General features: G+C 45.3%; 2 protein-coding genes across 7 annotated transcripts in view; both read right to left on the bottom strand.

Annotated features, from left to right (window-relative positions):
* Nucleotides 1-121: 121 nt before the first annotated feature.
* dcaf5 (ddb1 and cul4 associated factor 5) lies at nucleotides 122-13,235 on the bottom strand. Its single transcript, XM_040199097.2, has 9 exons — nucleotides 12,231-13,235; nucleotides 11,126-11,269; nucleotides 10,584-10,620; nucleotides 10,330-10,469; nucleotides 9,282-9,411; nucleotides 8,365-8,578; nucleotides 5,867-5,933; nucleotides 4,913-5,040; nucleotides 122-2,105 (listed from the first exon to the last, which is right to left on the bottom strand). Exons 1-9 carry the CDS (start codon nucleotides 12,436-12,438, stop codon nucleotides 783-785), a joined length of 2,391 nt encoding a protein of 796 aa, XP_040055031.2. The 5' UTR covers nucleotides 12,439-13,235; the 3' UTR covers nucleotides 122-782.
* The window catches only part of pacs2 (phosphofurin acidic cluster sorting protein 2), a 38,481-nt gene continuing 23,783 nt past the window's right edge, over nucleotides 13,229-27,926 (bottom strand). For 2 of the 6 annotated variants that reach the window (XM_040199096.2, XM_078089780.1), the window contains 22 exons: nucleotides 27,160-27,285; nucleotides 25,845-26,007; nucleotides 25,617-25,690; nucleotides 25,356-25,436; nucleotides 24,759-24,818; nucleotides 24,514-24,668; nucleotides 24,089-24,179; nucleotides 23,734-23,805; nucleotides 23,340-23,464; nucleotides 22,927-23,059; nucleotides 22,673-22,777; nucleotides 22,401-22,507; nucleotides 22,122-22,276; nucleotides 21,826-21,936; nucleotides 21,175-21,283; nucleotides 20,619-20,651; nucleotides 17,990-18,032; nucleotides 17,822-17,864; nucleotides 17,536-17,671; nucleotides 17,097-17,317; nucleotides 16,841-16,954; nucleotides 13,229-15,682 (listed from right to left, as the gene is read on the bottom strand). In XM_040199096.2, the coding sequence (XP_040055030.1) occupies nucleotides 15,564-15,682; nucleotides 16,841-16,954; nucleotides 17,097-17,317; nucleotides 17,536-17,671; nucleotides 17,822-17,864; nucleotides 17,990-18,032; nucleotides 20,619-20,651; nucleotides 21,175-21,283; nucleotides 21,826-21,936; nucleotides 22,122-22,276; nucleotides 22,401-22,507; nucleotides 22,673-22,777; nucleotides 22,927-23,059; nucleotides 23,340-23,464; nucleotides 23,734-23,805; nucleotides 24,089-24,179; nucleotides 24,514-24,668; nucleotides 24,759-24,818; nucleotides 25,356-25,436; nucleotides 25,617-25,690; nucleotides 25,845-26,007; nucleotides 27,160-27,285 (2,376 nt within the window). In that variant the 3' untranslated portion in view covers nucleotides 13,229-15,563. The remainder of the gene's footprint in view (nucleotides 15,683-16,840; nucleotides 16,955-17,096; nucleotides 17,318-17,535; nucleotides 17,672-17,821; nucleotides 17,865-17,989; nucleotides 18,033-20,618; nucleotides 20,652-21,174; nucleotides 21,284-21,825; nucleotides 21,937-22,121; nucleotides 22,277-22,400; nucleotides 22,508-22,672; nucleotides 22,778-22,926; nucleotides 23,060-23,339; nucleotides 23,465-23,733; nucleotides 23,806-24,088; nucleotides 24,180-24,513; nucleotides 24,669-24,758; nucleotides 24,819-25,355; nucleotides 25,437-25,616; nucleotides 25,691-25,844; nucleotides 26,008-27,159; nucleotides 27,286-27,926) is intronic. The other 4 variants (XM_078089776.1, XM_078089775.1, XM_078089777.1 and 1 more) reach the window with 4 other exon arrangements.

The raw sequence follows: 27,926 nt of genomic DNA, 5'->3' as shown, positions 1-27,926 counted from the left end.
AAATCCGCAGTAAAAAACTGGTTTCCCATTGCGTCAGACAGACCTAATTCAGAAACAGTAAACATTTCAGCCATCAAAGTCCAGTGTGAATCAGCCCCAGGAAGAAAAGGCCGTATTGTCACCGGAGTACAAATTATTCTTTATTGCAAGAAAACAAAGTGAGCGCTGGCTTGTAATGGTACCCAGGAGCTGGATAATGAAACAAAAACAATTGGTGGGAACACTGAAAGCATCATTTCAATGCACGGCTTAAACAAATGGTACTTAAGATTTCACACAGTCGACTCTTCAGACAGCCGGAAGCAAGGTCTAAAACCACTTTAAAACAGAAAGCCAATCAAGTTTATGCTCGGTGTTAAACAGTCAAAATTAAAATGCTGCAAAGCTTTTGTCCTCCAGAAGACCTTCTTTTGTAGTTTGAGGACCTCAAAATCCTAAGCAGAGCTTTCTGCAACCAGAGCATGAGAAAGAAACATGAATGCTGCATGAAAATAAATGCGTTTCATTTAAACTACCATTGTACTCAAGAATATTTAACTTGCGTTTTCCATCTTTTGTTGCCATCTTTGGTTTGACCAAAAGAGTGATGACATTGTCCGATTCATTTGTTCGGAAACAAAAACTAGAGCACACTTTCAGTTCCTCCAATCCTATGCTCATAATCAGCATGGGTTCATATGACGTGTCAAATGACTACAAGACGCAAAATCAAAAGGCTGAGTTGTAAAAACCCATAATAATACCCACAAATGAGGTCTTTCCCGGATGAGAAAGCGGTCTCGTTATGTTTTGAACTTCTTTTCTGAGGGGGAGGAGCCTGCCTCGCCCTCCTCTGATCCCACACGAGTCCGTTTCAGGCCTTTGTCTCTCTGCCGGCTGGTGCCTTCAGGTGCAACGCCAGTCTCTTCCTCTGATTCCGAGGAGACGTGGAGGTTCTCCCTGGCGTGCGGCGCTTCGGTCCGGTGGCGCCCGTTCACTCCGGGGCTGTGTCCATTAGGGGAGTTACTGTCCAAAGCCACCGAGCTGCTGCAAGCCTCGCCGCTCTCCCAGCCGGCAGCGACCACTTCGGTCCCGCGTCCACCCGGAGGCCGACGGGACGCGGCCGGACGCCGTGCCAGCTCAGTCCTGTCGCCCTCTTCCTCGTCATCCCGGCTGTCGTGGAACATGACCGGGCTCAGACACACAAAGTCGGAAGGGCTGAGGCATTTTTCCTCGTCTCCGCCGGGCTTGAGGGAGTTTTGCACCTCGACTGACGAGGAGGACGACAGGTCGTCGACTGATATCGACGGGTAGCTGCAGGAGTCCATGGCTGAGAACAGGGTCTGCACGGACTCTGGTCGATCCGCGGCTCTGGAGACGACGTGCATGCGCCGCCGCCTCACCACGTTGCGCCGCCTCACCGCGCTGCGACGCTCCTCGTCGCCGCTGCTGGAGCTGGAGGTGGATGTGGAGGAGCTGGAGGCTCCGGCAGGGAGTGAAGGAGAGGAGGCGGGGCTGGACAGGACGGAGTTGTCCCTGGGGCTCGGGGGGCGCGGCATGGAGTTGAGCCAAAACTCACTGGAGTCAGAGTCCTCGTTCACGAGGAAGCCGGACTGGTGCTGCTGGAGCCGGCTTCGTCTCCTCGGCTGCTGCTGCTGCTCCTCCCCCCCCTCCTCCTCCTCCTCCTCCTCGTCTTCCTCGCCCGCTTGCCCATCTCTTCCTGAGGCGTCGGGTCCAGCCAGCGAGGAGGAGGAGGAGGAGGAGGACGACGACTCATCGGCGGAGTCGCTGGGAGGAGCGGGAGCGGAGGCGGCGGCGGGAGGTGTCGGCGCGGCCCTGGTGGTGCGGCGCCCCCGAGCGTGGAGCTGCATGATGGCCTCCTCGCTCAGGTCGCTGTCGGAGTCGGAGCTCCAGCCCTCGATCTCCCGACGCACCAGCGAGTCAAAGAAGGCCATCATGCGCGGGTCCTCCTGGATGGACTGGCTGACGTAGTCGTGGGACAGACCACTGCCGCTGTTGAGCACCAGGCTGATGTACTCCTCGTGGGTGTAGAGGCTGCGGGACTTGTCCTCCACCTCGCCCTCCAGGTCACCGAGACTCTCGGGCTGCTGGTAGGGACTCCACATCTGAGAGGGACAAACACAGAAGAAGAAAAGACATATTTAGATTTGGACGGAGAAGAAGCGAGGAGGAGGAGCTGAGGTCGGTTTGACGGACATCCTCTCATTACATAACACCTGGACACGACTGTGTTACTGTACAGACAAAGAAATAAATACACCTCTTATACTTTCCCCTTCTGGTACAGAAGGACAATTTAATTATGTAAATGCATTTTTATGATAACATGAACCTTATTAAAAAGGTATCAGTTGTAAAAGACTAAATTAAAGCTCGCTGACAAATCTAAATAGAGCGTAAACAACCGTGTCATCCTGTGATTGTTTGGGCAACAGTTAGAAATAGAGCCTGACAACAGAATGAAAACTGGTGCACATTAAAACGTCATCGATTCACAAACGTCGTTGCGGTTATTATTAAAGTGATATCTTTGTGACAACAGCGTTGCAGAAGCATGAATAAATAGAAATAAATGAATACACCTTTTCATTTTAATTAATGTTCTAAATCAAAGGCTTTGCAGAGATAACTATTTAGAAACGTGGGATCAATCATAACAGGAAAACAGTTATTATTCCCGCGCTTACTTCGAAAGAGAAAATAAAAACAGCAACGGGTAACTTCAGAAGGTGTGTTCAATTTCTATGAACTCAAGCAGAAATAACTGACTAATGACGTTTCCTTGAGTCAGTCAAAAACCTGTGAGACATTGCGCCAACTTCCACTGCTGCCCGGTTTCTTAATGTGTGTCAGCAGAAGGCCAACATAGTGACTCATGAAGACGGATAAGACTGCAAATACATGAGAGCAGCTGTTCTCTGCTACCTTTGTTTTTACAACTCGCTCTAAAACTGCAGATTCTTGTCAACAAAGTCAACGGCTCAAATTAAACAGCTTTTTTTGTTATCTTGAACTGTGAAATACAACCGATTGATTTAGTTATAATTTGACTTTTGAAGGTTTCGGCAGTATGTCAAGAGTGCGGCCTGGTTTCAGAAATCTGAGGAACCATTCACATCGTCCCATGACCCAGTTTTTAAGCACCGCCCAAAGTCATCCGTCACAGACGACAGGCGATAATTGGGGGAAAATCCATCTTTTTTCATTCATCGCTCCGGCTTAGTCGGCGGATCAATGAGTCACTTGAGGGCACGTCCAACTCGTGGACAAAGACTCCAATATACAGTCTGTCCACTGATGGAACTAGTTCTCCCACCAGACGCTGCAGTGGAGGGAGGTTCCACGACCAGTTCCACTTTGGAGAGGACTCGGCCCCATAGAAGTGTCCTTTTTTAAAAAGGTACACAGTACCAGTCAAACGCTTGGACGCTTTCTCATTGAATTGAATGAGAAAATGTCTCCAAACTTTTGACTGTACATCACAAAAAGCTCACTTTTCCAGTGCACGTCTGTTTGGGTGGTCTTTATGTGGGCTGTAAAACACGTGATCCAACGAGTCATTGAGACTCCTCTCCAGATATCACATGCAGGCTGATTTCACTACTGCTGCTCGGCAACCATTTTTTATAACGGTTAGCCTTGTTTTTTGCCAATGAGAGGACCGGCTCTTAAAGAGACAGGCGCTGAAACGGAGCGTTTGAGACAGGAAGTGAATGCAGGTGTATGCAGACCGACAGTGTGAGAAAAAGAACATTAAAGTCAACGCGTTCCACCAAAATATGTTTAAACCGTAAACGTGAACACCTTTAAAGCAGTGTTAATTTTGGCAGCCATTTTTGATTTTAGAAAACTAGACTAAAATGTAATTAGTTTTAGTCACATTTATTCTACAACTTGTCTAAAACTGCATAATAGTCCAGCTTGCAGTACTTGGTTGTCCATTAGATGTCCCTCCTAGGACAGGTCTATAGGAGGGTCGGCAAACTTTTTGACTCGCGGCCACAGTGGGTTGTAAAATGTGACGGAGGAGCCGGGCCAAGAACATAAATATAAATGACATGTGAAAAATCATTACATGAAAGGATTTGGATTTTAACAAATAGCAAAGCATTTATTTGCAAGGCAATTTAACAAATTGGCAAAGGTGTAACAACTTAATGAGGATCAGGGATCTAAACGCAACACTTTGTTGTCTTTGTCTGTTTACTTGCAATGCTTTTGAAACTTCATGGTCCTTTATCGTTTCCACTGTGAAATCGCTCGTCCCAACTAAAGAGACCTCAACGTCCTACAATCGGTGCAATACATTATTTTCTTGGCTTCAGAACCTGCAATGAGTTTATTATGTTAGACGTGTTTGTAACAGAGCGTCTCATCCGGCCGAGGAAACGCTGCCTGCCGTCGTCAGAGAACAGAGCAGAAAGGTCCGACAGTCTGTTAAACGGGTCTTCATGTTTCTGTGAAGCAGCGCGGCTTCAGCCCGCTAACAGGCAGCTAAACCGAGACAGCTGAGCTAAACTAACTAAGCCACATTCAAACTCGCCGAAGCGTAAAATAGTCGTCGCGGTCCGTAGTCGGTGCACAAGAACCACCGCTGCACCGATGGGAGCGTTCTGGGTTCGTGGATGACGTCACCATGACGCGTTAATATCCGCCGTACTTTGCAGTCTGTTGCCTGTCAGCTGCGTGCAAATTTAGGGGGGAAAAGTATCGTGACTTCGTCAACCACCAACATGTTCGTCTCGTCAACGAAAGTTAGAATGGATTTCGTCATAGTTTTTATTTTTTAAGATAGTTTGTCACGTCTTCGTCTCGTCTTAGTCATGGAAAAAAGGTTTGTTAACGACAAATGAACACTGCTTTAAAGGATTTAAATTCCTTACAAACACAGCAACGGTATTCCTATACTGACCTTGATGACTTTCTCCACGCCAGAGGAGCAGATCATGTAGGTGTGAGGGTTGAAGCGGACCTGGTTCACTATGGAGCGGTGACCCTTCAGGACCATGAAGGCCCCGTTCACCACTCGACCCGGGCCTCCTTGAAGGGAGCACAGGATGTGCGTCAGTTTGACGGGACAGCGGCAGACGAAACACATGAGCTCAGAGTGACAGAAATAAACGTCCTCGACAAGGATTCATTAAAAACAAACACCAGCCGTGTTATTCCTCTCGCCTCAGAAAATACAGACGAGGAACTTCAGCAGTAATGTAATGCTCATTATGGGCCATTAGTCCAACACCCAATAGGCCCAGTGCACATATTTTCAGTGTGAGTAACTCTGGGGAGAGTAAAATCCATAAATGTGTCAGGTGGTGCTGCAGAGCTACAAACGGCCACATTCTTGGAATGTTGAATATTTGGGATTTTCTTTCCCCGGAGTAATTGGATTTCAAGCGTGTGCACTGTGAGCCCATGTGGCGCAAACACAGGAACTGTTTGATGCAGTTTGATAGTTTGAGTGGGATCTCGTACCAAACGCTCCAGAAAAAACAAACGGCATGGTATATTTTACCCGACAGAAGGCATATTCTGACCGAATGAACTTTGGACAGACCACAGTCTGGGCTGGAGATCAACAGAAGAAGAAGCCCGTCATTCGTTCTGGGGATAAAACCTACGCAGTGGAGGTCGAGCGGGTTCGTTTGCCTTCCCTGACTGACTGAAGACACCGATAGCTTTGACCTTGCAGAAGTCCCCTAAACTCAATCTACTTGCAAGTTATGTTGACAAAACCGGATGTCGTGATGTACAGTGTGAACTAAAACAAACCAAAAAAAGATACTGACAAAATGACCAGATGGTGATCTTTTGTCATGCGGAGATGCAAACATCAGAGTCGGAGCAGACGGATCCAGTAGCTCACCTGCTTCGGGGTCCTTTGGGATTTTCCACATGTAGAGGTTGAAGTCATCCGACCCAGACAAGATGTACTGAGGGGACATAGACGGCTGATTAGAGATTGAAGTCTCCTCCACTGCTTATGACAAAACTTCCCATCAGAGCAGAGGACATCCAATACACAAACACAGTGTGGGAGGGGGGGTCAACACACACACAGTCACACACACACACAACCAACCATCTCACAGTGCAACCCTTCGTCTCAGTATGTGAATAGAACGCGCTGCTGACGTGACACTGGCACATGAACGCAGCGCCTCGTCTGAACCGTTATGAGACTTTGCAAACAGACGGTTCCACTTAAAGCCGTCTCCTCAGGTAAGTTTGAAAGGCGGGTGGGGGGGTATTCTGCATAGTGAGAGTACCAGGTGGCTGCAGTGTGGCTTCTGAAAGGGTTCCTCCTCCTCGTACTTATTTTCATTGACTAAAGAACCCTTTTTGGATGAAAGAGTTCTTGGTACTTGGTGACACAAAAAGGTCTCTCTGTAAAAGCCACCTCCACCACGAGAAGGTGGAACAATTCCTCCACCGAGGCCTGCGAGGAACCATCTCCCCATGAAAGGGTTCTCTGTAGAACTTAACTTCTAGGGGGCTCGACATCCATCTCCAAAACCATATCCTACATTATTTGTTTTGTTGTGATACACATAGAAATGTATGGTTAAAAAGGCGTATACGTTTCCCGATGTTTAAGCGCCAGTTGATCGTAATGTGATATTCTAAATGTACTTGTCAGCTGTGGAGGTATTTCCTCCAACACCTTTACGTTAATGTCACAGCCACATCAAAGGCTCTCCGCCACCGCGTCGGGTAGTCACAGCCGCTGAAGGAAGTCACTTCGGATGTTGGTTATGCACACGACTTCCAAAGCACCCGCATGCACGTGTTCCGTCGCACAACGGGAAGGAAAGTAGTTTTTCTTCTTTCTCTGCTCTATTCAAACCCCACTCATTTATATTTAAACGTGTCGTGTCTGTGGAGCCTTATTGCACCATCTGGAGGCACATTTCGAAAAACACTCTCATTTGTTTTAAGGCCTTGATGCGGAGCGATGTGCTTCCGACACGTCAAGTTAATTATTTTGGTGCCGTTTTTGTCTGCCAACAGTTGAAACACATGTCTTCGATTTCCTTTCCGTAAACATTCCTCTGGTTTCGGTGTTTTTTTTCCCGAAAGGTCTATTTTTTTGGGAGTGAAACGGCAAACGTCTGTGTGTTGGTGATGAAAAGGCGTCTGATAGTTACTCATATGATTGTGGCTCCAGTACGCCGGTGTGCTCTGCTACAGGTTCCCAGAGGACACACCAAGCAGGAATGTTACACCCACGACCCCCCCCCCCGCCCCCCCAACACTCGCGTGTGGTTGGTTGGTTGGTTGCCGCCCTGCGCCTCTTCGTTCACATCGTTTTGAGACAATCCTATGCTGTCTGGGTTGCTGGGATAGAGGCCTCAGTTTAAACAAGCAAAACACCTCCTTCAGTGATTTGAAATCGTACTTGGCTGGTATTAAACGATGCCATCGCACACGCCTTGTTTTCAAAGTGTGTTACGCTGCTCTGTGAAGAACTGAGGTCTCCTTTTATTTCATTATTTGTAAACCTCACAGCCGTCACATTAGGAAGTTGGACTATTGATTGGCTTTCATTATCAAATCCGTAGTGATCCCGATAACTACACAACGAAGCTTCATCAGCGATTCCATCCGTCATCTTTGTCATAACAGGTCGAACATTATCAGCAGAGAAACATAAAAGGCTTAGTTTTCATCTTTAAGTCAGACACAATTACTTTACCATTAATTTGTCATGTAAATGCAATAGGGCCGTGAACATTGCACGTATCTTGTGTGCTGGATCTACATCAGTGTTTCTTGCTTTAAAATAAGATATTGTAAAATGTAATTATGGCGCTTAAAACACGACCAATCACAACCGCAATCAATCAGAGATCAATGGTCTAAGGCAGCAGGTAGGCGGATTCAAACCAGCAGCCTTCCTGTACAGTCGACTGTGTAACCTTTTAAACAATCTACTTTCGAGACGCATCATTTTTTAAAGTCTTCGTAGGCTCCTCTGACACCAAACGATAATGTTAACATAAGAAACATGGCTGCCGAGTGAAGTCATGTCTGAGGAGGCCTGCTGGCTGAGTTCAGGGGCTTCTGGTGTTCCTCAAACACTGAAAAGTCCCAAATCCACAGAAGCATCTAAAGAGGGTGCCTCCTTCTACTTCTATTGATCCCAAGTTGCCAATAGTCTCCCTGTGTTTCTTAGGCAACCCCTGTGTGTTTGTTTTGATCTGTAAAACCCTTAATAAATCAGAGTGGAAAAATCATTTTTTTGCCGCACATCTTTTTCCTCTGACTACAGAGATGCTCTGTTCAAATAAATCCCTTTATTCCACTGGACTTCATTAACCGGGTCCTCTGCGGTCTCTTCCAGCAGTAAGTGAGACGACCCACCTGGTCCTTGTCCCCGGCGAAGCAGCAGCTCTTCATGGTGCAGGAGTTGAAGTAGCCCTGGTTGTCGAACTGGAAGCTGGGCAGGCGGGAGTGCAGCTCGTAGAGGACGGGCGGCAGGCGGCGGCGCAGCGCCAGCAGCTGGGTGCCCGTGCTGTTGAAGCGAACGCTCATGGCGCTCTGCAGGGACATGCTGCCTCCGTAACGCAGCAACGAGCTGAGAGGAAAGACAACAGCAGAGATCTGAGGAAATCACAAAGTTCGACTTCGGAGGAGACAAGTCACAGCTTTAACCTCCACTACAGTCGAGTTTGTTATCATGTCCATTTTAATGGAGTGTTGAAGGAATTACCTAAATGCTTGTTCTTTTTTTCAATCAGAGGAAACTATTTATCTGATTGTCATTCTGTCTGAATGCCATGTTCATATTTGGAAACTTGTCCATTGAGACCGTGTTGCTACACACCAAGAACTCTTTACTTGAACATGAAATATTATTATAGATGATCCCACCTCCAAAACCAAAACACGCCTGGATGTGTGTCAACACACACTTAGTCATTTCACTGGTAAAAAGTTAAAATGTTGTGTATTTAGCAGAGGACAAGTGGAGATAAGTGAGACCACAGCGCCGCCTGGTGGACTAACGAGCATCACAGGCATTGATAGTAATGTGCCTGAATTTACTAAAATAGATTTCTTTGGTTACCAAACTACTAAAATGAAGAGATATTAGATTCATTCAACCATACAATTACTTTGTTTTTATTTTATTTCATACTAAGCAAATGCTTTTACTGCTTCAGTAACTCATCATTATTGTGAAATTTAAGTTAATTTCCCCACAAGGGACCACAACGGTGAAGTGACAAGAGATGAAGACGTTGATAGACGAGGAAAAAAAGATAAAAAGGTCCAACCTGCGTGGCTTACGAATGTCCCATAATCCAACCCCCTCCTTGGAGTTGGCTGTGGCGATGAGCCTGGGCTCCACCGGGTTAAACATCACACTGTGGAAGGCCGAGGGGTAGCTGGCCAGGCAGAAAGGCTCTACGGCAAGAGACGAGGGTTCCATGATTTATGATTAACACCTTTATGACGGTCTTTTTATCCACTCAACCCCCCCCGAGGCATCTGAACATCTTGGCAGAAGCTGGTTCTACTGACATTCATGGAGTCCAGCTCATGTTTCTGAATGACAGTAGGGATCCTTTGACCTTTTCTCCATCATTGGATGACACAACTAAAGCTGTGCTGTGCTTTGTTTTTAGTGCTAATTAGCAAATGTTAGAATTCAAACCCACCGTGAAGAACACAATGACCATTACCACACACGCTAACTCGCTGAGCGGCCAGGCTGCTTTATCTTTGCGAGTGGAGTCACAGAGAGACATGAAACGCCTGCTGGCAGACGTGGAATAACGCTTGATGCATGATTAGGCCAACTCGGTCACAAGCAGAACTACAAGAATAGAAAGATGTCGACGTCATGCAAGAAGATCCGCTGCATTTTTAAAGTGAACAGGTCGCAATTTAGTCCCACCGAGAGGTATTTTTACCCTTTTCAGTCCAACAGTCCCTTAAAATACCCTCTGTGACTACATACAAAGAGCATATTGGCTATAAGAAACTGATTGTAAGGTTCAGTCTAATCAAGATAAAAGACAAAGTTTAAACAAAACTTATTGATTTATTGGACTAGAAACAGTCTTTCAAATATCTGACTTGAAATGCGAGTTATAAAGTTCTAGTTATAAACTTCCCCCACAATGCGACAAATGCAGGATTATAGCGGTTTATGTTGAGATGATTCAAATCTCTGTTGATCAGAGCAGAGTTCTACAACAGTTCCAATGGCGTCCACGCACACAAGGTTTTAGCATCCTCTGTGTTACGATCAGATTTGAAACTTCCACACTTGATCAAGAGTGTTTTTATCGGTTTCACGTCTCCCCCGTGCCTCCTCACCTGTACTCGGCGGCTCGCGGGTGTCCCAGATGAGGACGCGCCCGTCGTCGGATGAGCTGGCGAACACGTTGTCGTTGACCGGACTGACGGACAGACTGTACACGGCGTCGATGTGCAGGAACACGTTCAGAGTCTCCCGTCTGTGGGGAGAGCGGTCGGCCGTTATAGCTCGCGCTTGTGTTTACGCTCTCAGAGCGCTTCACGTTGGGATGCGTGCGCGTCAACGCGAGTTGCATCAAGATTATTTTACTCACCTTTCCACGTCGTGAAGAATCACCTGCTCGTCGTTTCCTGCAAAACGACAAGCAGAGAAAGTGTAATAAAATAAATAAAGTTGCTCTGTTGATATGAAAAACAGTTGCTGTTGCTTTATTTTCTATCAAATACATCATAATATACATTTATTATTTGCAGGGCCGATACAGAGTGAGCAGCATTCACCACGTGACTCCAACACAGCAGATCACGCAGGTTAGAAAATGGATATTTTCCCAATGAACAACATTACTGTGCAATAAAGCAGCTACAAACAACATTTCTGAAAGTGCTCAAGTGCACATCCAATTAGCATTTTAACATGTTTGACGGACAGAATCTTTTTGATGAAGTAAACATAAGGTTTCTGGTCCCAAATTTATATATTCATTTCTTTGCAACCCTAAGTGACTTCGCCCAAGCGCATCGTTTCCTCAGTTACTATTAGATCCTCTTTTTACCTACCAGCGAGAAGGCACAAAACCCCCTGCACAGGTCAAAGGGCGAAGATGTTGTGAGAGTGCATTTCTGTTGCTCTTACCACCGGAGAAGACCTTTTTGTTGGTGCTGTCAAAGGCCAGACAGAAGATGTTGGACAGGTGCTCGCCCTTGAGTTTCAAAGGCTTGGATCGAGCGTGGATGGCTTGTTCCATGTTCCACAGGAGAACCCGCCGGTCGTCTCCTCCTGGAGACGGGACAGAACAAAAGGACACATTACAGCAGCTGCTTCCCATCGACTTACTTGTGACGCAGTCGAGTCGCCTGGCAGTTCAACGGGACTGAAGTTCACTTCTCAGATCCGTTTGACAGATCCAGATCCATTTTCACAACAAAATGGAAATATTTAGGGAAATAATGACTCATTTTGTTACTCTGCAAGTGAAGTGACAAATTCATAAAACCAAATATGTTGGATCCAGTCTGGGTCGAATTGGCTATAAGAAACAACACATTTCATTGAATAAACGATAATAAATGAATCGACAATTGCTTTATTCAGTTACATGAAGCCCAGACTACAATCTGCAAGGAAGGCATTTTGCATTCAACACACAAAGGCAAACTTGTAGGAGGCACATTGTGCAAATCTTGATCAGGAGGTCGCTTTCAGAGTTAATAATTATACACGAACAGCATTTATCTTTCTGTCATGTGTTGTCAGAGCTGATGCGCCACAGCTAAACCTTCCCACTAATCTGCTCAAGCGGAGTCAAGCGCATCAAATGACATTTATAAAGTTGTCTTCGGCTCAGTTGTGCAAAGTCGGCCAAAAACGGCCTCAGGTTGTTACACAAGGCCAGATGATGGTCTTTAATCCTCCCGGGACATCACGCTAAATAGCTCTGAGGTACCAAACTGGCAGCCATGATGAGACCCATGAAAGGGGAGGGGGGTCACGTCCACTTTGGGGGCCACAATGACGAGGACTGACATAAGGGACAGATACGGGTCCCCTCCGAGCTGCAGGGCTGTTCGTCTCGTTTGACGTTAGCCAGCTAGCAAAAGAAGGCTAGGCTAGCTTAGCTAACTGGTAGCCCACAGGGGGCTTTCAGCGGACTGCCGGGGCTAAGCTAGCGTTAGCATGCTAACACATTACAACAGTCACAGCTAGAGAGAGAGAGAGGGGGGGGGTGTTGTCAACTTACCGGACACGAGCCATTCTCCGCCGTTGTTGGAGAACTCAATGGCGTTGACGCAGCCGAAGTGACCGAGCATGTCCTTCTTGTAGAGGCTGGTGCAGCCGGCCATCCTGCGCCTCTGGAACTCCTCCTTCAGGAGCGGCTGCCCGGTCAGCTCCCTGCGGGACAGAAAGCCCAGCGAGCAGCGCATACCGCAGCCCCGCGGCTCCTTCATGGTCACCGGACAACGGGCGAGGCGGGGGGAACGCGGCTCGGCTCTCGGCTCTTCACCGCCGCGCCTTCGACATCGCGTTGCTGCTGATGCTCCGGCGGGGTCACATTATGCTGGAAACCCCGCGGATGTCGACGTTGTTTATGCGCCTCCTCTCTGTCTTCTTCTCGGCTCGGCGGTCCCAGGAGCAGCTTCCTGCTGCGCGCGCTCGCTCGCTCGCTCGCTCTCTCTCTCCAGATTCGCTCCCTTTGTATGTTTCACCTCCACCTAAATTCTCCACCGTTCACATTTTTGGGGAGAGGTAAATCTATGGTGTGGTATATAAGCAGTATTTAGATCCTTAACGCACAACAGAAAATCCTACGACGATTATAAGTAAAATAACTGCATTTATTAGTTTGTCAATAGCAGGGAAATTACATGCATAATATAATTCGACTATCATTTGTAATCCTTTTCGTTTTTATATCTTTTCTAAAACTAGTTGGTATAGGGCAGTAACTAATTAGAATTCCCATTATGGATTCTGATTATTTGGTTTGGTTTGCAAGAAACCTCTCAACATATTGACAAATGTCGTCACAATTACCCCTTAACTGTCCAGCTAGTACAGAAAATATAAAAATATTTTAAAATCAGTAAATCTTCATAAATGTGTTGCATGAAAATGACCATTTTAGCTTTACTTGTATAAGCAAGGTTGGTTCATGTATATGTGTGTTTCAAAAACTATGATGATGATTTCATTTATTAATGTCTTGGGGGATCTAGTTTTTAGGAAAAAAACAGTACATTTTAGTGTGTATAGTAGTTTTATTACTCCAAGTTTTGGGATTACAGTGGTGGTCTTTAGGGGACCTTCAGGTTGAGCAAGCCTTTCTCTGAAACAACATGAAAAACAGTAACTAAACAATTTCTATCTAAAACAGTTTAAACAAATGTCTGCTCAACACGAATGGGCTGTAGTCTTCTTGTAATTGATTCAAACCCATGTTTGAGCGCCAATTGTGGTTTTCCTTAACTTTATACAGCAAAATCAATCCACTGCATTTAGTTGTCCAACCAGAATCAGCACCGTGTAAGCAGAGAACAAATTATTTATGTTGATTTGTCAAAATTAAGCAATTTAGGCACTTATTAAGAAAACGGTTATGATGAAACTGCTTTTAAAAACACTTTTATGCTTAAAATTTAACAAATAATTGAGTAAAATCTACTGACAACAACGTTTCACATACACATAACGTTACTGAATATTAAACGAAGATGTAAATCCAAGGAGGCGTCGCGCTGGGCATAAAGAGATGTTCCACAGCCCCGAGAGGAGACAGGCGCTCGGTTGGCTTTGCATATAAACGATTCCACGTCACCGCTGTTTGTGCTGTTGTTTAGCTCCGATGTGACGGCAGACGCACAGTCTGTCCATGTGCGTCTGTGAACCGCAGTCAGCCGTACCTGCAGGTGTGTTTAACGCCCACGGACAAACATTTAAAAGTGCTTTACATTAAAGGTACCTTCAATACATTCACCTCTACATCATGAAGTCTTCTATAACACCACACAGGTAACGAGTGAGCTGCAGTTGACAGGTATTCCTTTGGCAAAGGTAACATATGATTTTTAGCAACAGATATGGAGTGTATCCAAGGAGTGTGAGGCTAGAGGACAAAGAGGTCTTTATAAAATAAACACAGTGGGGACGAAATGTTAATTTGCAGCCTCAAGGAACAGCGAGACATGTGGAGTAAAATATACATACACGTTCTTATAGAGTTAGATGGGAGGATCTCTGGTAGCTACATGAACCTGCAGCTACCGGCTGATTAGCTTAGCTTAGCACAACGACTGGAAACCTGGAGCAGCAGCTCGGCTGGCTCGGTGTAAAACCCAAACTAGTTAGTAAGCGAGCTTTACAGATGCTGGTGGGTGGATCGCTGGCTTGTCAGCCGCTTAGCGGAGTATGAAGGCTGGGAAGAGGCCCACGGCACCACATGATTATCACGGCCAAAATAATCCACAATAACAAGATTATTATCCTGGATAATACGTCTGCAGAAAATACAAAAAAAGATAGTATTACTATATTTGTGTAATTTTTCTGTTACTGGAGTGAATAAGATGACAAGTTGGTGGGAGGGTTGCATGACTGCACGTGGTGGGATCTTTCTAAATCCCACCACGAATCCCCAACTTGTCATTTTACACCCAAACAAGATCATCCATGTTCATTAATGAGTGCTGGTAGGTTTTTATTATTTTTACTATCTTTGGACAGAGCCTGGCAAACAGTTTCCCCCTGTTTTCAGCCGTTATGCTAAGCTAAGCTAACTGACCGCTGGCTTTGTCACATATTTATTCATCATCTCATCTAACTCTCAGAAAGAAAGTGATACGACCAACATGTTAATTTATTCCATTCTGCCCAGACTACCATCTGAAAGGTTCATTTTGTGCTACGAAGAATTTCTTGATTCTAATTTCCCATACGTCCCTTTGGAGCAAAACAGTTCAAACCTCAAACAAGGAGGAGAAAATAAAGAAACGGGGTTTAAAATCCCAGCTGAGAGCTGTGTGTAATCCTCATCAGTGCCAGGTGATCATTAAGAATCACTTATTAAGAATCACATTCACGCGGCTTTCAGTCTATTGCACGTAGTTGAGAACTTAGTTTCTTCGGGATTGAGACAATGAATCTACAACAGTTTCACAATTAAAAAATGTAAAATGTCTTCATCATCTTTGACATGACATCATGATGTATTGACATCATGATGTCATATATATATATAAAATATATATATTACGGGGAGATAAAGACACATGGGGACTCACACAAGCATGTTAAATATTAGATGTAATGTCTAATCATTATTTAATTTGTTCTGTTTTTCTCAAATGTTTATAAAACATCAGCATATTTTTTCTTGGAAGCTTTGCCTCAAGAAAATTTTCCATAAATAGAAATTTTAAAAAAAGAACACGCAAAATATTAAATAATCGGACAAATGCAACAGATGAAAGCAGGAGCTTAAATTGAAATAGCAGAATAGAAGAAGTGTGCGGGGGGAGGAGAGGTTAAAAGCAGTTGGCACGGGGGGGGGGCACTGTCCTCGGTGTAGTGGTGGCTGCTAGTAGGGGCTCGTTGTGTGCCCAAAGATCCCGATGGGGAAGTGTTTGACATGCGAGGACCACTGAGCCGCCAGCTGGAAGAACTTGACGTCGTTCCATTCGACGCCGTCAATCAGTACTGCAGAGGAAGAGACGCAAGACGAACGGAAAGATGAGCTTTCGTGGCAGGAGTTCATGTGTAACAGTCAACACAACCCAACTGAATACATCCTTAAGTTTTCGTCGAGTAAGCGGCTTGATAATTGATCGGTTGATTTTGCTTTTTGCTTTATAATTAGCTGATTAGTCTCAGAAAACCAAAAATCCATATTTATCAAACAAAGAAAACATTGTATTTAATAAGATTAATAAAGAGAGAGCAAGTAAGTGGGTTATTTGGATAAAATAAAATAAGATAATCCTTAAAGTAAACCTTAAAAAACAACCAAAGCCAGAATACAATATAATCGGGTTGAGTGGTTGGACACCCATTATTGCACATATAAGGTATAAGTTACTTACTTACTTGCATAGCCTAAATGAAGAATAAATCTTGATTTGAGTTGATGATTTTATTTCTGTTGCCAAACTAAACAAGTAGTTTCTTAGTTTTAAATATGAAGATAATTTTACTGGGAAATTATACAAATAAGTACACTTATACCATGTCATGCAGGTATCCTATTTGCAAAGTGTAATTTATTTGTTAACTGTGTGTGTACTGAATATAAATATTTACATTCTGTTCCGACCCCTCCAGTCTGTTTTTAATAAGAAATAAAGCAAAAAATTGCATTATTATAAAATATTAAGTAATTAATAAGTAAAAACTAAAAACCAGCATCTAGAATATAATTACAAGATGAATTTAATTTAAAAAAGGATAGCTACAATAGAAAAAAAATATTACGTATTATATTAAATTTAAGTAATATTGGAAATTATGATGAATGAATAAAGTACTAAAAAAAAAACGGATTTCCTATAAAAAAAAACAAAAAAAACCATAATAATATATTGGTCAGGTTTGTATTTTAGCATTGGAGCAAGATGTCATTTTTTATTTTAAATTACTGAATTACAGCGCTCTCCACAAGGCAAATTTCTTTAACAGCCATACGCTGTCATTTTACAGTCCGCCTTCTTCAGTTTTACTGTGTGAGGATCAACTTTGAGCGATTATCAGGAAAAGCTGCAGCCTGAACTGAACAGAAAAAAACAAGTGCGCTCAGTATGAGGATGTGCGTGCGGAGCAGAGGAGCAGGACGGGTCAGGACAGGGCAGCAGGGCCGTTTACCTCTCAGCATGGTCTGCTGGTGCTTGGCAGTGCAGATGAGCCGGCTGATGCCCTCGATCACTTGACTCTTCGACTCCACCTCCTTGTCTTTGCTCTTTTTGGGCAGGAACATGACTGGCAGGAGGGGACGTTTGATCATGTATGCATCAGATTGGTCGTGAGATACATCGTACACACTTTAAACGCTTTCAACGGTAACCTAACGTCCGCAGGAACATGCATGCATCCGTCCAACAGAGGTGAGCCTCTTACTTACCCTTCTTATTCTTCTCCTTAGTCACCACAGTCATGGACATGGTGGGCTGGGGGCTCGGCTCTGTGCCCCCCAGCGGCAGCCGGCTGACCTGCAGTGAGCGGAAATTGCACTTCAGAGTGTTTTTGGAGGAGGAGTCCCGCTTCTCCATGTCCTTCTTCCTCTCTGTTGGAGCCGCCCAGTAGTCCACCTGAAGCCCCATCAGCTCCCCCTGACCTACAGAACTACGGCGACAGACAGACAGACAGACAGACAGGCAGGCAGGGAGGTGAGCATTGTGGGACATGTATGTATTTTTAGCTCTTTAAAAAGTACATTTGAACCATTTCTTTATTAATGCTCAAATAAAAAAAAAAACATGGCACACTTTACTTTTAATTGACTAGACGCGCTTAAACATGTATAAAAAGAACGAACACACAAAACTCTCTTCACGGCATACCTGTAAGCACAGAGGCTGGTGGTGACGGAGGGAGAGGAGGGCGGCGTGGGCGACGCCTCTTTGAGGGCCGGTGACACCTGTGGAGGGGTGGAGGAGAGCAGCGAGGAGGCCAGAGGGGCTGCATCGTCAGAGTCTCCTGTGGGAGGGAACACTCCATCATTTACCCTTAAAAGAAAACACTGCGGGTGGAAAAAGCAGTTTCCTGCTGTTGTTTTGCAGAATCATTGTTGCACAAGTTGGACACTTTTTTTTTTTTTTTTTCAAATGTCAAAAACTTCTGGCTTGCCTGATGTTGCAGATGTTTGCTCCACAAGGCCAACTTTCACCATCTGCAGAATCCAAAAGATTAAACATGATTACTTGAGTTTTTTGTTCAACTGTTGAAAGAGAGTGAACACTGAACAGACAAAATCAACACACAGTTACTATTTAGACAAATAAAGTGGCTACTTACACCAATGAAGGGGATGAATTTCTGACAGGAGTCCTCATCCGGACTGTGGAGAGATCGCGTGAGAAGGATACAATAAAAGAGTCAATGTGTTGTGGAGGCAACGAAATTAAAATGATTTACAAGCAATCAAAGAGGACGGACTCCTGCAAGCATTCCCAAACGCTTGATCATTAAAAGATTATTCAAAGAAATCTACAGTGAGCAAAACGAGATCTAGCAATTAGTGTGATGCTGATTTCACATATGGAAACCGTGTAGGTTTCCATGGCATTGAAAGTTGGCAAAGCCATCACAAAGAGAATCAACGTAGCATGCTGAACTCGCTGCGGAGCGCTAACCATCCACTAGAAGAGACGCGGCGCCCTCGTTGAAGCAAAGAGCAAAACATGCAAGCAAGTGGCCGATTCGGGGCCTCCGACTAAGCCATCCAGCTGTTGCAAACGCACGTTGGATCCAACAAAACTAGAAGGGCATTCAAGGGGAGGGGCAAGTCTATTAGGGAGGGGGGGGGGCAACTAAACTAAAAAGAAGTGGACGAGAAGGAAGAGCATCAACCTAAAAGGCACAACCTCTCCGGCTCCACGCGCTACCTGAGAGCGGCAGTGCACAGCTGCACTTACAAGCCTTCCATGAACTATTTTCCTGGCAAAGACCAGAAAAATAGCTTGAAGAATGGTTCTATGGTTTGTAGTCTAAATGCAAAGGCGCTACATGATGTGAAAGGTTGTTGCTCTTGCCTTGAAGAAACCTGCCATCGCCCCCCCCAGGGAGGAAACGGACAGACTACAGAGGGAGAAAGAGAGGAGGCGGTCTGCAGCGGGTCACAGTTCCCGAACACAACAACACATCTGGGCTGTAATCGGTTGTCGGGCGCAGCCAGAGAGAGAGAGACAGATGTTGCCTGGGGTGCGAGTGTTAAATGTCCATGGGGCCTTGGAGGGATGGATTAAGACGGAACACATATAGGACTTCTGTCCGACGTGGTTAAGCCACATGTTATCTTAATGTGGGAGGCGTCTCCCTAAAGATGGGCGTCGACCCGACATGTGCGGGTTCCAGGTAAAGAACAGAATAAATGGTATTAGTATAATTTCGATGTTTGCATCATAGCGGCGGTGTGTGGATATTATCATTATCTTTGACTCTTTAATAACTTTGTGAAGATGGTGGATGTTTGTAAGTTTCTTAGTAACTATTTTTTATATGCCTCGCCCATGTCAAAGAATAGAAAACACTTAATTTTCTTCAATTTCCTGTCAAATGACTGTCATGGAGATTTATATGTATGGAATTCAGTTTGGAAAGATGGTTTAGAAAATATTAGTGGGCACGAGAAGTGTTTAGCTTAATAATTGATTTAAAACAACAGTTGATGCCACCTGCTAGAAGACATCGAGCATAAAATATTGTTATTGAATAGATTTAAAGATTATCATTTTAAAACGTGTCAGAAGCGTACAGTTGGTCATTCGATGGCAGAGTTGACCTTCCTTAACCGTTTATCCTGATGTCATTCTAGCACGAATAAAAGTGCTACTCACTATTTGACGTTGTCCTTTCACAGATGCTGTGCAGCTTTTCTACTTCTAACTGAACAATAGCAGACAGACACAGATGGCCAAAAGCACAACGACACTGTGGAGAAGCAGCAGCAGGAAGGAAGCAAAGGGAACAGAGCTGATGGATTTGGTCTCTTGCCACTTTATCAGCATATTTTATTATTCAGTGTCCTCGCAGCCTCATCAATACGCCGTCACGACCGTCTTTCTTTGTTGTCCATTAAGGACAAGAATAACAAAAACAGCGCACAAGCAATGGATTCATTCTAGAAACTCGTTGTTTATAAAATGTGCTCAGAAACATCTGCCCGACGCAGTAAGAGGAACCGTTCATTCAACTTCTTGTCAAACCGCTTATTTGCTCTCTTCACTGTGGGTTAGTTTGATAGTTTCAGGGGTGAAAATACAATATCTTCATCCCTCTAACTACCTGTATGGAGAATGCAAAGCTGCAGCTGATTAGCTTAGCTTAGCATAAAGACTGTGAGCAAAGGGAAACACCTAGCTCGGCTCCAAACTGCGTCATCTTCACACAAAAACTATTAATTCATTTATCGAGGGACTTTTGAAACGTTTTGATACCTTTGGACGGACACGTCATCCTTAGCTGCTACTTGTAGCGTTGCAGAAAAATAGGAAAATATCATTTAAATCAGCAGTTAAGTTTTGTCAGCCAGATGTATACGATCTACATTGATACCGGATTTCTACAGACGTCAACGCGGATTATCTAGAAGTTTAGCGATTGACTTTTATCTTATTTTCATGTATTTAAACAATATCCCACTGACTAACGTATGTTTTCTTTATTCATTTAACACAATATATTGATGAGCCTTACACAATTCCGCCTGGACTAAAGGGACAGAGTTGTTTAAAAGTAAAAACTTAACCCTATGCAGTTTTAGTTGGTTGTAAAAATCTCAAACTGTGTGCGTATGTTATTTACAACGGTGCGCTGTGCCCTGGAGAGAGCTGTTAAAGTGGCAAGTTCCAAGAGAAGAAGGGAAAAACAAACCGAGAGCACACTAATCACCAGGCTACAAGAGAAACTCAAGCGACCACAATACCTTACTGCAAAATCAAAATGAAAGCTCTTTTTCCTTCAAAGAAAGAAAAGAAAAAGTACAACAAAATATTTTCAAAAAACAAGTTATTCACACAGACACACACAGTGATGGAGAGACAGCAATGTTTTTAAAAGACACACACCGCCACTCACACATAAACTTTACAACACAAATTTAACTTTCTCAAAAGGGGTTTGAACAAACAGAATATTGCGTTGTTTCAGTTGTATATTCTGTTGCCACTGGCGACAAGCACAGGCCGGTCACATCCGGTCCAAACGCAACACAATTCAGATCCTGCTGATCAAGCCAACATGGAGAGATTTTCTTGACTTATGCATGCATTTTATAAAATTCTAAAGAAAAAAAAGTATAAAATGTATTTTGTAAAGCCAGTTAACATATCAGGTTTGCAACAGCTAAACTCATTCCCCCTTTTGAAAAACTGCTGAAAGCTCTGCGTTAGGAGCATTTCCTGTGGGACAAGTCTTTCCCTGTAGCTCACAAAAACTACGGCTCGGTGTAAAACGTGAGCAAGCGAGGGATGAAAACACACCTCTTCTGTTTGTAGGTGAGCATGGCCTCCGCGATGGGAAGCTGGTGGGCTCCGTTGGCTCCCACCATGTACTGAGTCACCCTGGACACCACGTCTGGGTTCTGCTGGGCTGCACAGGACCAATTAATCATCTAGCGCTGAGTGTCAACATCAACACATCTCCCAATGTTCAAATACCTTATTCAAAATACACAATTGTTGGTGATGTCTTAGAGGAATCGTGTGCAGGATTTGGGCAGAAATCGTTTTCTTCCGTTTAATCCCCTGAAACTAACCACTGTTGTGTTAGTGAGGCGTTCATCTCTAACATAAGGAGCCAGTGTGCTTCACCTTGTTGCCCCTCCCTTTAGCATTTTTTACCAAACACTGTATACAAGAAAGGTTTGTAGTCGTTGAGATGCCAACCATTGGTTTTGAAGTCTTTATTTAGTCTTTTAGGCCATCTTGTTTCTTGGCACCCTGTTAATGTGTATTTATGGCCCATTAAACTCAGAATGGGACCATAATATACTCAACGAACATTATAAGAGCCGGCTTAGTTCTCTATCTGCCACCTCACCGCTAGATGCCACTAAATTCCACACACGGCTCCTTTTAGACCCTATATTAAAACGTGTACTAGTTAGAAAGGTGAGTAAGCAGAGCGCCCACCAATAACCGGAGCCTCTGGCTTGTGAAACAGGTCCCGCCAAGCAGCGTCTTGGAACAAACTGTTGTATCGATAGTCAATAGTGCCGAGATATTTGGAGACTGGATGTGCACCTAAACCAAAGACAAACAGTTAGACAGTGTTACATTATTTCGGGACGCACTAATACAGCTAGAAAGACAACCAGAAGTCGCCACCATTACCTCATCAATTACAACCTTGCGCTCATGTTTGAACAAATGAAGCACATTTAGATACAACAACAACAACAAGTAGCAGCATTACTGCTGTTACTAACCCAGAGGGATGATCAGGAACCTCATGTAGCCCAGCCAGTCGGGGGTCTTATGGGAAAGGTGGTCCACAAAAAGCCTCAGAACAGCACTGAGGTAGTGCTGCGCGCCGGCCACCGCGATCTTTATGGGAATTGGCGTCTGGGAGTTACAGTTGCAACTAGGAGAGAAAAGAAACAGACGGCGTACTGTTTCACAATCATTTGTTCAACAGCTTTCGCTGAGAAGATGCGCGTGAACGCATGATGGCGAAAGACAAGCGGACGTGTGAGAGGTTGACTCACAATCTCTGTATGCGGGAGACGATAGTGTTGAACGCAGCTTGGATGTCGGCCGTGGTGCAGGTGCACACCACGGGGAGGTGGTGGTTCTGCAGCATATCCGAGAGGTACTAAGACGGGAGGAGAGGAAGAATCACACGTGGGCTATTAAAGATGAGTTTTTCCATTTTTATGGGATGTTGCTTAGGAATATATTTATTTCAGTTTAGATGTTGTTCATATGTTTGTCAAGATAAAAGCAGCCTTCCAAAGCGCCTCGTGCAGGTGTTCCTCACCTGGCCCTGCCAGTCCGACGTGTTGACGAGGATGATGCTGTCGGGGAGGTGGTTGTCGGACACCAGGATGTGGTTGAGTTGGTCGTACACTGTCTTTCTTGGAATCTACGCAGGGTTGAAATCAGGACCCATAAAACACGTTTGAGAAGATTGTGAAGGAGAAGTGAACAAAAAACTTAAAAGCGGCCGAGTTGTTTCCGAGAGAGGAATCTGAAGGACGTCCCGCGGACTCGCCTGCAGCGCTCTCCTCCTACCTGCAGGTGGCAGCGCGTGTCCAGGGAGCGCTCGTTGTCCAGGCTGTTGGCCCGCTCGTTCTGCGGCCTGCTGGGCTGGCGCTCCTTCAGCGACGTGCTCCTGCCTCTCCTCCCCGCCAACTTTGGTTCCTGCCTGGAGACGGAGAACGGCAGAAGACTGTAGCGCGAGGAGCAGGAGCGATGGACGCAACGGTGAACGACTCAAAGCATAAACCCTGATCTGATCATGAGATGATTACACGCAAAAACACACATCTACTCATCAATGAATGAAAAAGAGGAGTGATTTTGTCTTTGAATAGACACTAGTGACCCAGTAATCCTGCTCTTCTTTATGGCTCCCCAAGAACACCTGGAGTTGTACATCATTGGTTTAAAAGAGCGATTGATTGCTGGTGTTTGTGCATTTCTACCTGTTGGATGAAAGGATTAGTGACTCCGTCTTGGTCATTTTGCCACTCGGCGGTAGTCGCTCTAGAAACGTGTCCATGTTGTCCATCTCCAGCTCTGTGGTCGGAGTCACCGGCTCGGGCTGCTCCTGAGAAAACACAAAGAGGGAAAACCAGCAGCACGGCGCATGAGGCATCCATTGTTAAATAGAGTGAGAAGGAGATACATGCGTGTGATATGATGTTACTTTTCACAATTAAAAGAACAACCAAGATATCGTGAGGTTGTATTACGCCGACACACAGGATAAGTGTGTGAGTGAGTGACAGAAGCTGACATGCAGTAAACATGAGGCCAATCTGTTGCTTAGCAACCCGATTCACTCAAAACGGCCTTCTGAGCAGAGTTGATACTCACAAAGGACACGTTACCAGACACGCCGTCGCCTGGAAACTTGCCGCCAGCACACTTGGTTTTATCCGGATCCATCTGGAATGAGTAGGTGAGGAGGATAATAAGCGCAAGCTGGTTTTGATGGAGCCCCAGCAACTTTGATTTCACATTGGACGTCTTGTGATGAATCATTAGTTCAACGGAAGCCCTAGAGTCTCATAAGCAAACTCCCTTTGGAACTGGTCTAAACCTGCAGAGTGATGAAAATCTGACTTCACTCAGTGAAGTGGGATATCCTGTGAAATGAACCAGTTGCATGTTCTAAATGAAGGAGGAAATCCCTGCTGAGCTCATGCAGGATGGCTGTGCCGTCGCTCACCGGGCTCGGAGGCTCCCGGTGGCTCCGGCTGCTGTGGATGCTGCCGATCTCCGTCTGAGAGCTGGAGAGGGAGAGACCCTCGAAGTACGGCCTGAAACACAAGAAAGGATCTGGGCTGAAGGGAACGTTCAAGCAGCTTTTCTCGGCAGAAAGACCAAAAGGTTAATGAAATAAGAAGGAATTGAATAAAGTTAAAAGATCCGGCTTATAATGGAGCTCTACTCACACTGGGGACTCAAAGTCAATCTTCTCTTTATAGATTAAACCAAGAGGTAGAAAGTGTCGCTTTTACAAAGTATTACAATCTAAAAGAAACACTGGAAATGCATTTAAAGTCGCTTTAAGATATTGACATCAAAATGTCATTGGCACAGAACCCATTGGCCCGATCCGTCCCGAGCTGCTCAACGCGGGGAACCACTCACTTGAGTTTGGGTTTTGGGGTGCTGAGGACGCTGTCGTCGTCGTCCAGCTCCGGGCCGCTGTCACTCGGGTTCTCAAACTCGACGCTGTCCAGGTCCAGGTCCTCCTCCTCCACCTCGGGGGGCGGCTCTGCGGGGTCCTGCTCCGAGTCCAGCACCTTCACACGCACACACACACACACAGACAGACATTGGCATGTTTGGCAGCTCAGCAGCTCCACAGCGCGGGCAACACGAGAAACACTCACCTCATCTGAGACTCTGAAGCGCTTGAGGAGAGCCACCACGCGCTGCTTAAAGTTCTGCTGCTAAAACACAGGAGAGCAAACACACGGCCGCCCGTCAGTCTGCGAAGCAGGTAGGATTTATGCTCAGCACTCGATGGAGGGAAAAGAGCCGCTGGCATCCTCCATTTTACCGGCAGTAGATGCACTCGCAGTTTGTGCTGGCTATCGATCCCTCCTGTAAATCAATAATCAAGCAACATCATGCACACGTCTACTTGGGGCTTTTATCTCCTGCTCCGGTTTGCTGAGCTCTATAAAGGACTCTGCAAAGACCTATTTGAAGGGTGCCATTAAAGCGTGTTCGATCTTGCAAATGAATCAATGTAAGAAAGTTTATTTAACGGTCAAGTCAAATCTGAATTCATAAAATGAGGGGATCACGTCTTGCTCGTGTCCAACTCAAGTCGACACCTCTTCCACAGAGTAGTCACTTCCCCTGCCAGGAAATAGCCCAAACCCGTGTTTTACCATCATGGAACTAGGGGTCCCCAAGGGACGCTCAAACTAAACACTTCCATGCATTGTTTGTTTATCTTACAGCCGGGCCGTGTCCCTTACTCTGGTGATGGAGGGGGTCCTCACAATCGACCTCCTCTGCTTCTTTGGCTTCCTCACATCGTACTCGTCATCCTCCAGATCCTGACAGATAAAACGCACATTAAGTTCAAAACCAGCCGCCTTTACAAAATAAAACAATGCATTATTTACAGTTTTACTCAGCAAATAATGCAAGAACAGATTATTATCAGCCGACTTGACCAAGATGGAGACTTGAATGTCTTTGCGCCACGACCTTCAATGACGTTGAGGCGGACTCACCTGAACCTGCACGGCGTCGTCGCTGGCCTCCTGCTCGGAGGAGAAGCTCTCGTACTCCTCCTCCGAGTAGTTATCTGAAGACGAGGACAAGCGGGAAGTTTAAAAGACGGCCGTCGAGGAGACGCCTCATACTTCAATGACCTCGTGAAACTGCACACGCAGCCAGGCTGTGCATGAACATGGCGTACGGCACACTGCAGGCCACCAGAGCTTTAAAAAATAGTGTACCGGAGCATTTGATCTTCTGTCCCCCCTGCAGGGCGGCCTCCTCGTGGTCTATTGGCTGACTGGACAGAGAAACGATCCAGATCTCGGCCACCTTCCCCAGCAGCTCCTTCTGGTTGCTGCAGAGAGGCAGAACCTGGCCTCCCTCGGTCGGGTGCTGCATCACCTGGTGGGAGACAGAGGAATCCTTACTACTTAATACCCAAAATGCAAAGGAGACGTTGACACTGCTGACGTTGCATGTTTTATGATCGTGGGCCGTGCATGAGATGTCTCTCCTAACCATCATGGGCCGCAGGCCCGGACATTCAATTTTGAATTCAACAAAATCAGTTTGATATGGAACAAAACTTTAATGTGATTCAAGTTACTGAGGCAAAGAAAACAGTCAAAAACCGGTTTCACTCATGTTGAACAATCAAATTTAAACGTCGACAATCTTGTAAAATGATCTATAACTGTTTTTCTCCCTCCAGGTGTCTTTATTATTCCAGCTCAATGGTGTCTAGGGGGATTTTTCACTTCTCTGGAACAAAGGTCATCCTCTACGCTGCAGGTCACTTCAGCAGAGTCTCTCTGCTCGCGTCAGACCAAGTCGGCCTTTTGCTGTTTGCTTTGTACATTGTTTGTTGTGTTAAAGCCTCTTTGTAACCTTGAGTTTAAAAAGATGAGAACCATTTCTTTCTTGTGCTAAAGCAGCTCCAGCTCTTGCGTGTGTTTTTTTTTTTTTTTGTGCCTCGGCCGCTGAAATGTGACCTTGATAATCTCCACTGAGCGCATCAGCAGCGTGTGAACTGAACCTTTCACATTCATCTGAAGGAAGACTTGTATTCATGTATTCTTGGTTATCAAAACACAGGGAAGGAAAGGAAGCATCTGAACCACTGAGTTTCCTTCACTTCTTTAAGGAGAGTTTGAAAAGAAGCAGGTTTGCGCTGAGAGAGTGAAATTATCTGAAGCCTTTCTCAGATAGAGGTACAATTCATCCAGATTAATTAAAGTGCTAATGGAATTTCTCGAGGCAGCTTTTCAAACAGGCAGGAGTTAAGAGGACACGAGGCCCGGCCAATCCCCCCCGGTGAAGATGTCTCCTAAGGTCAACATACAGCTTCAACATCTACCGTTTTCTCATTACGTTGACTGACAGCCTGTTGGAGCTGATGCACCTCTGTGCCTCCTCCTCTCCTGAGACCCCTCAAGGCACAAAGTGTGCCTGAAGAGACCACGTTATCCTCCACCGACCACACAAACCACATTGCCCGCCGTCTCCAAGCCCCATAATGGGTGGCGGTTTGCTGCAGCGCGGCCCGCACTGTACCTCGGCCATGTCGATTGATCCCACTGCCAGAGTCTTGTAGCCCAGGATGGTTCGGTTCTTGTATCTCTTCCGCCTTTGCAGCATGATCTGCAGCTTGTTTCCTTCTCGTTTTAAGAAGTGAGGGTACTGAAGGAGAGGAAACCGGCAGAGAAAATCACTGAACTGGTAGTTTAAATTAGGTGAATAAATTCCATAAAAAGACTAAAACCCATCAACTGATTTCCCCTCGTAGGCGCACACACACACACACGCGCACACACACGTGCACACTCATAAAACTTTATTCTTCTTCCCCTTATTGCTCCATTTTGCCCAAATGCTCTTAGGTTAGCTGCTACACGTTTCTTCATTAAGATGCTGCAGGATATTTTGGGGTTGATCCCATGTTTACAAACTGCTGCAGTAAATATTAAGCAGAGTATTAAATTTACTCCTGCTGCTTACGGCCCCTGAAACCTCGGTTTTTAATACAAGAATTTCTTGAGTACATAAAATATTTAAGACTAAAGAGCAATAAAAGAGGGATTGTTGGTGCGTTGTGTTTGACTGAGTGAAAACGAGCACACAACCTAAATGCAGCTGTGACGTCACCTTTGTAAAACAAGGCCACAACCACTTGAAACCAGAAGAGAACTGAGGGGAGGTCAGAGAGAACCGCTGTCCCCTGCCATTCGAGAAAATGACATGCTTCTATTCTATTAGTATTAATTTGTCACTCGTCTTCAGTGGAAACGGCGAATGCCGGAGGAGTCGTGAGCCGTTGGCAC

The sequence above is a fragment of the Gasterosteus aculeatus genome, chromosome 15 (genome assembly GCF_964276395.1).
Source record: "Gasterosteus aculeatus chromosome 15, fGasAcu3.hap1.1, whole genome shotgun sequence".
Lineage (NCBI taxonomy): Eukaryota > Metazoa > Chordata > Actinopteri > Perciformes > Gasterosteidae > Gasterosteus > Gasterosteus aculeatus.
Note: the sequence above shows the minus strand (reverse complement) of the source record. Positions and strands in the feature narration are given on the sequence as shown.

Bases quoted from the DNA above. Each gene is read 5' to 3' on its own strand.
- dcaf5 (XM_040199097.2), bottom strand. From the start codon at position 12,438: ATGAAGGAGCCGCGGGGCTGCGGTATGCGCTGCTCGCTGGGCTTTCTG. The intron at 9,412-10,329 runs GTGAGGAGGCAC...CTCTTGCCGTAG, and splicing joins CCGCGAGCCGCCGAGTACAG to AGCCTTTCTGCCTGGCCAGC. The intron at 5,934-8,364 runs GTGGGTCGTCTC...ATGTCCCCTCAG, and splicing joins TCGCCGGGGACAAGGACCAG to TACATCTTGTCTGGGTCGGA.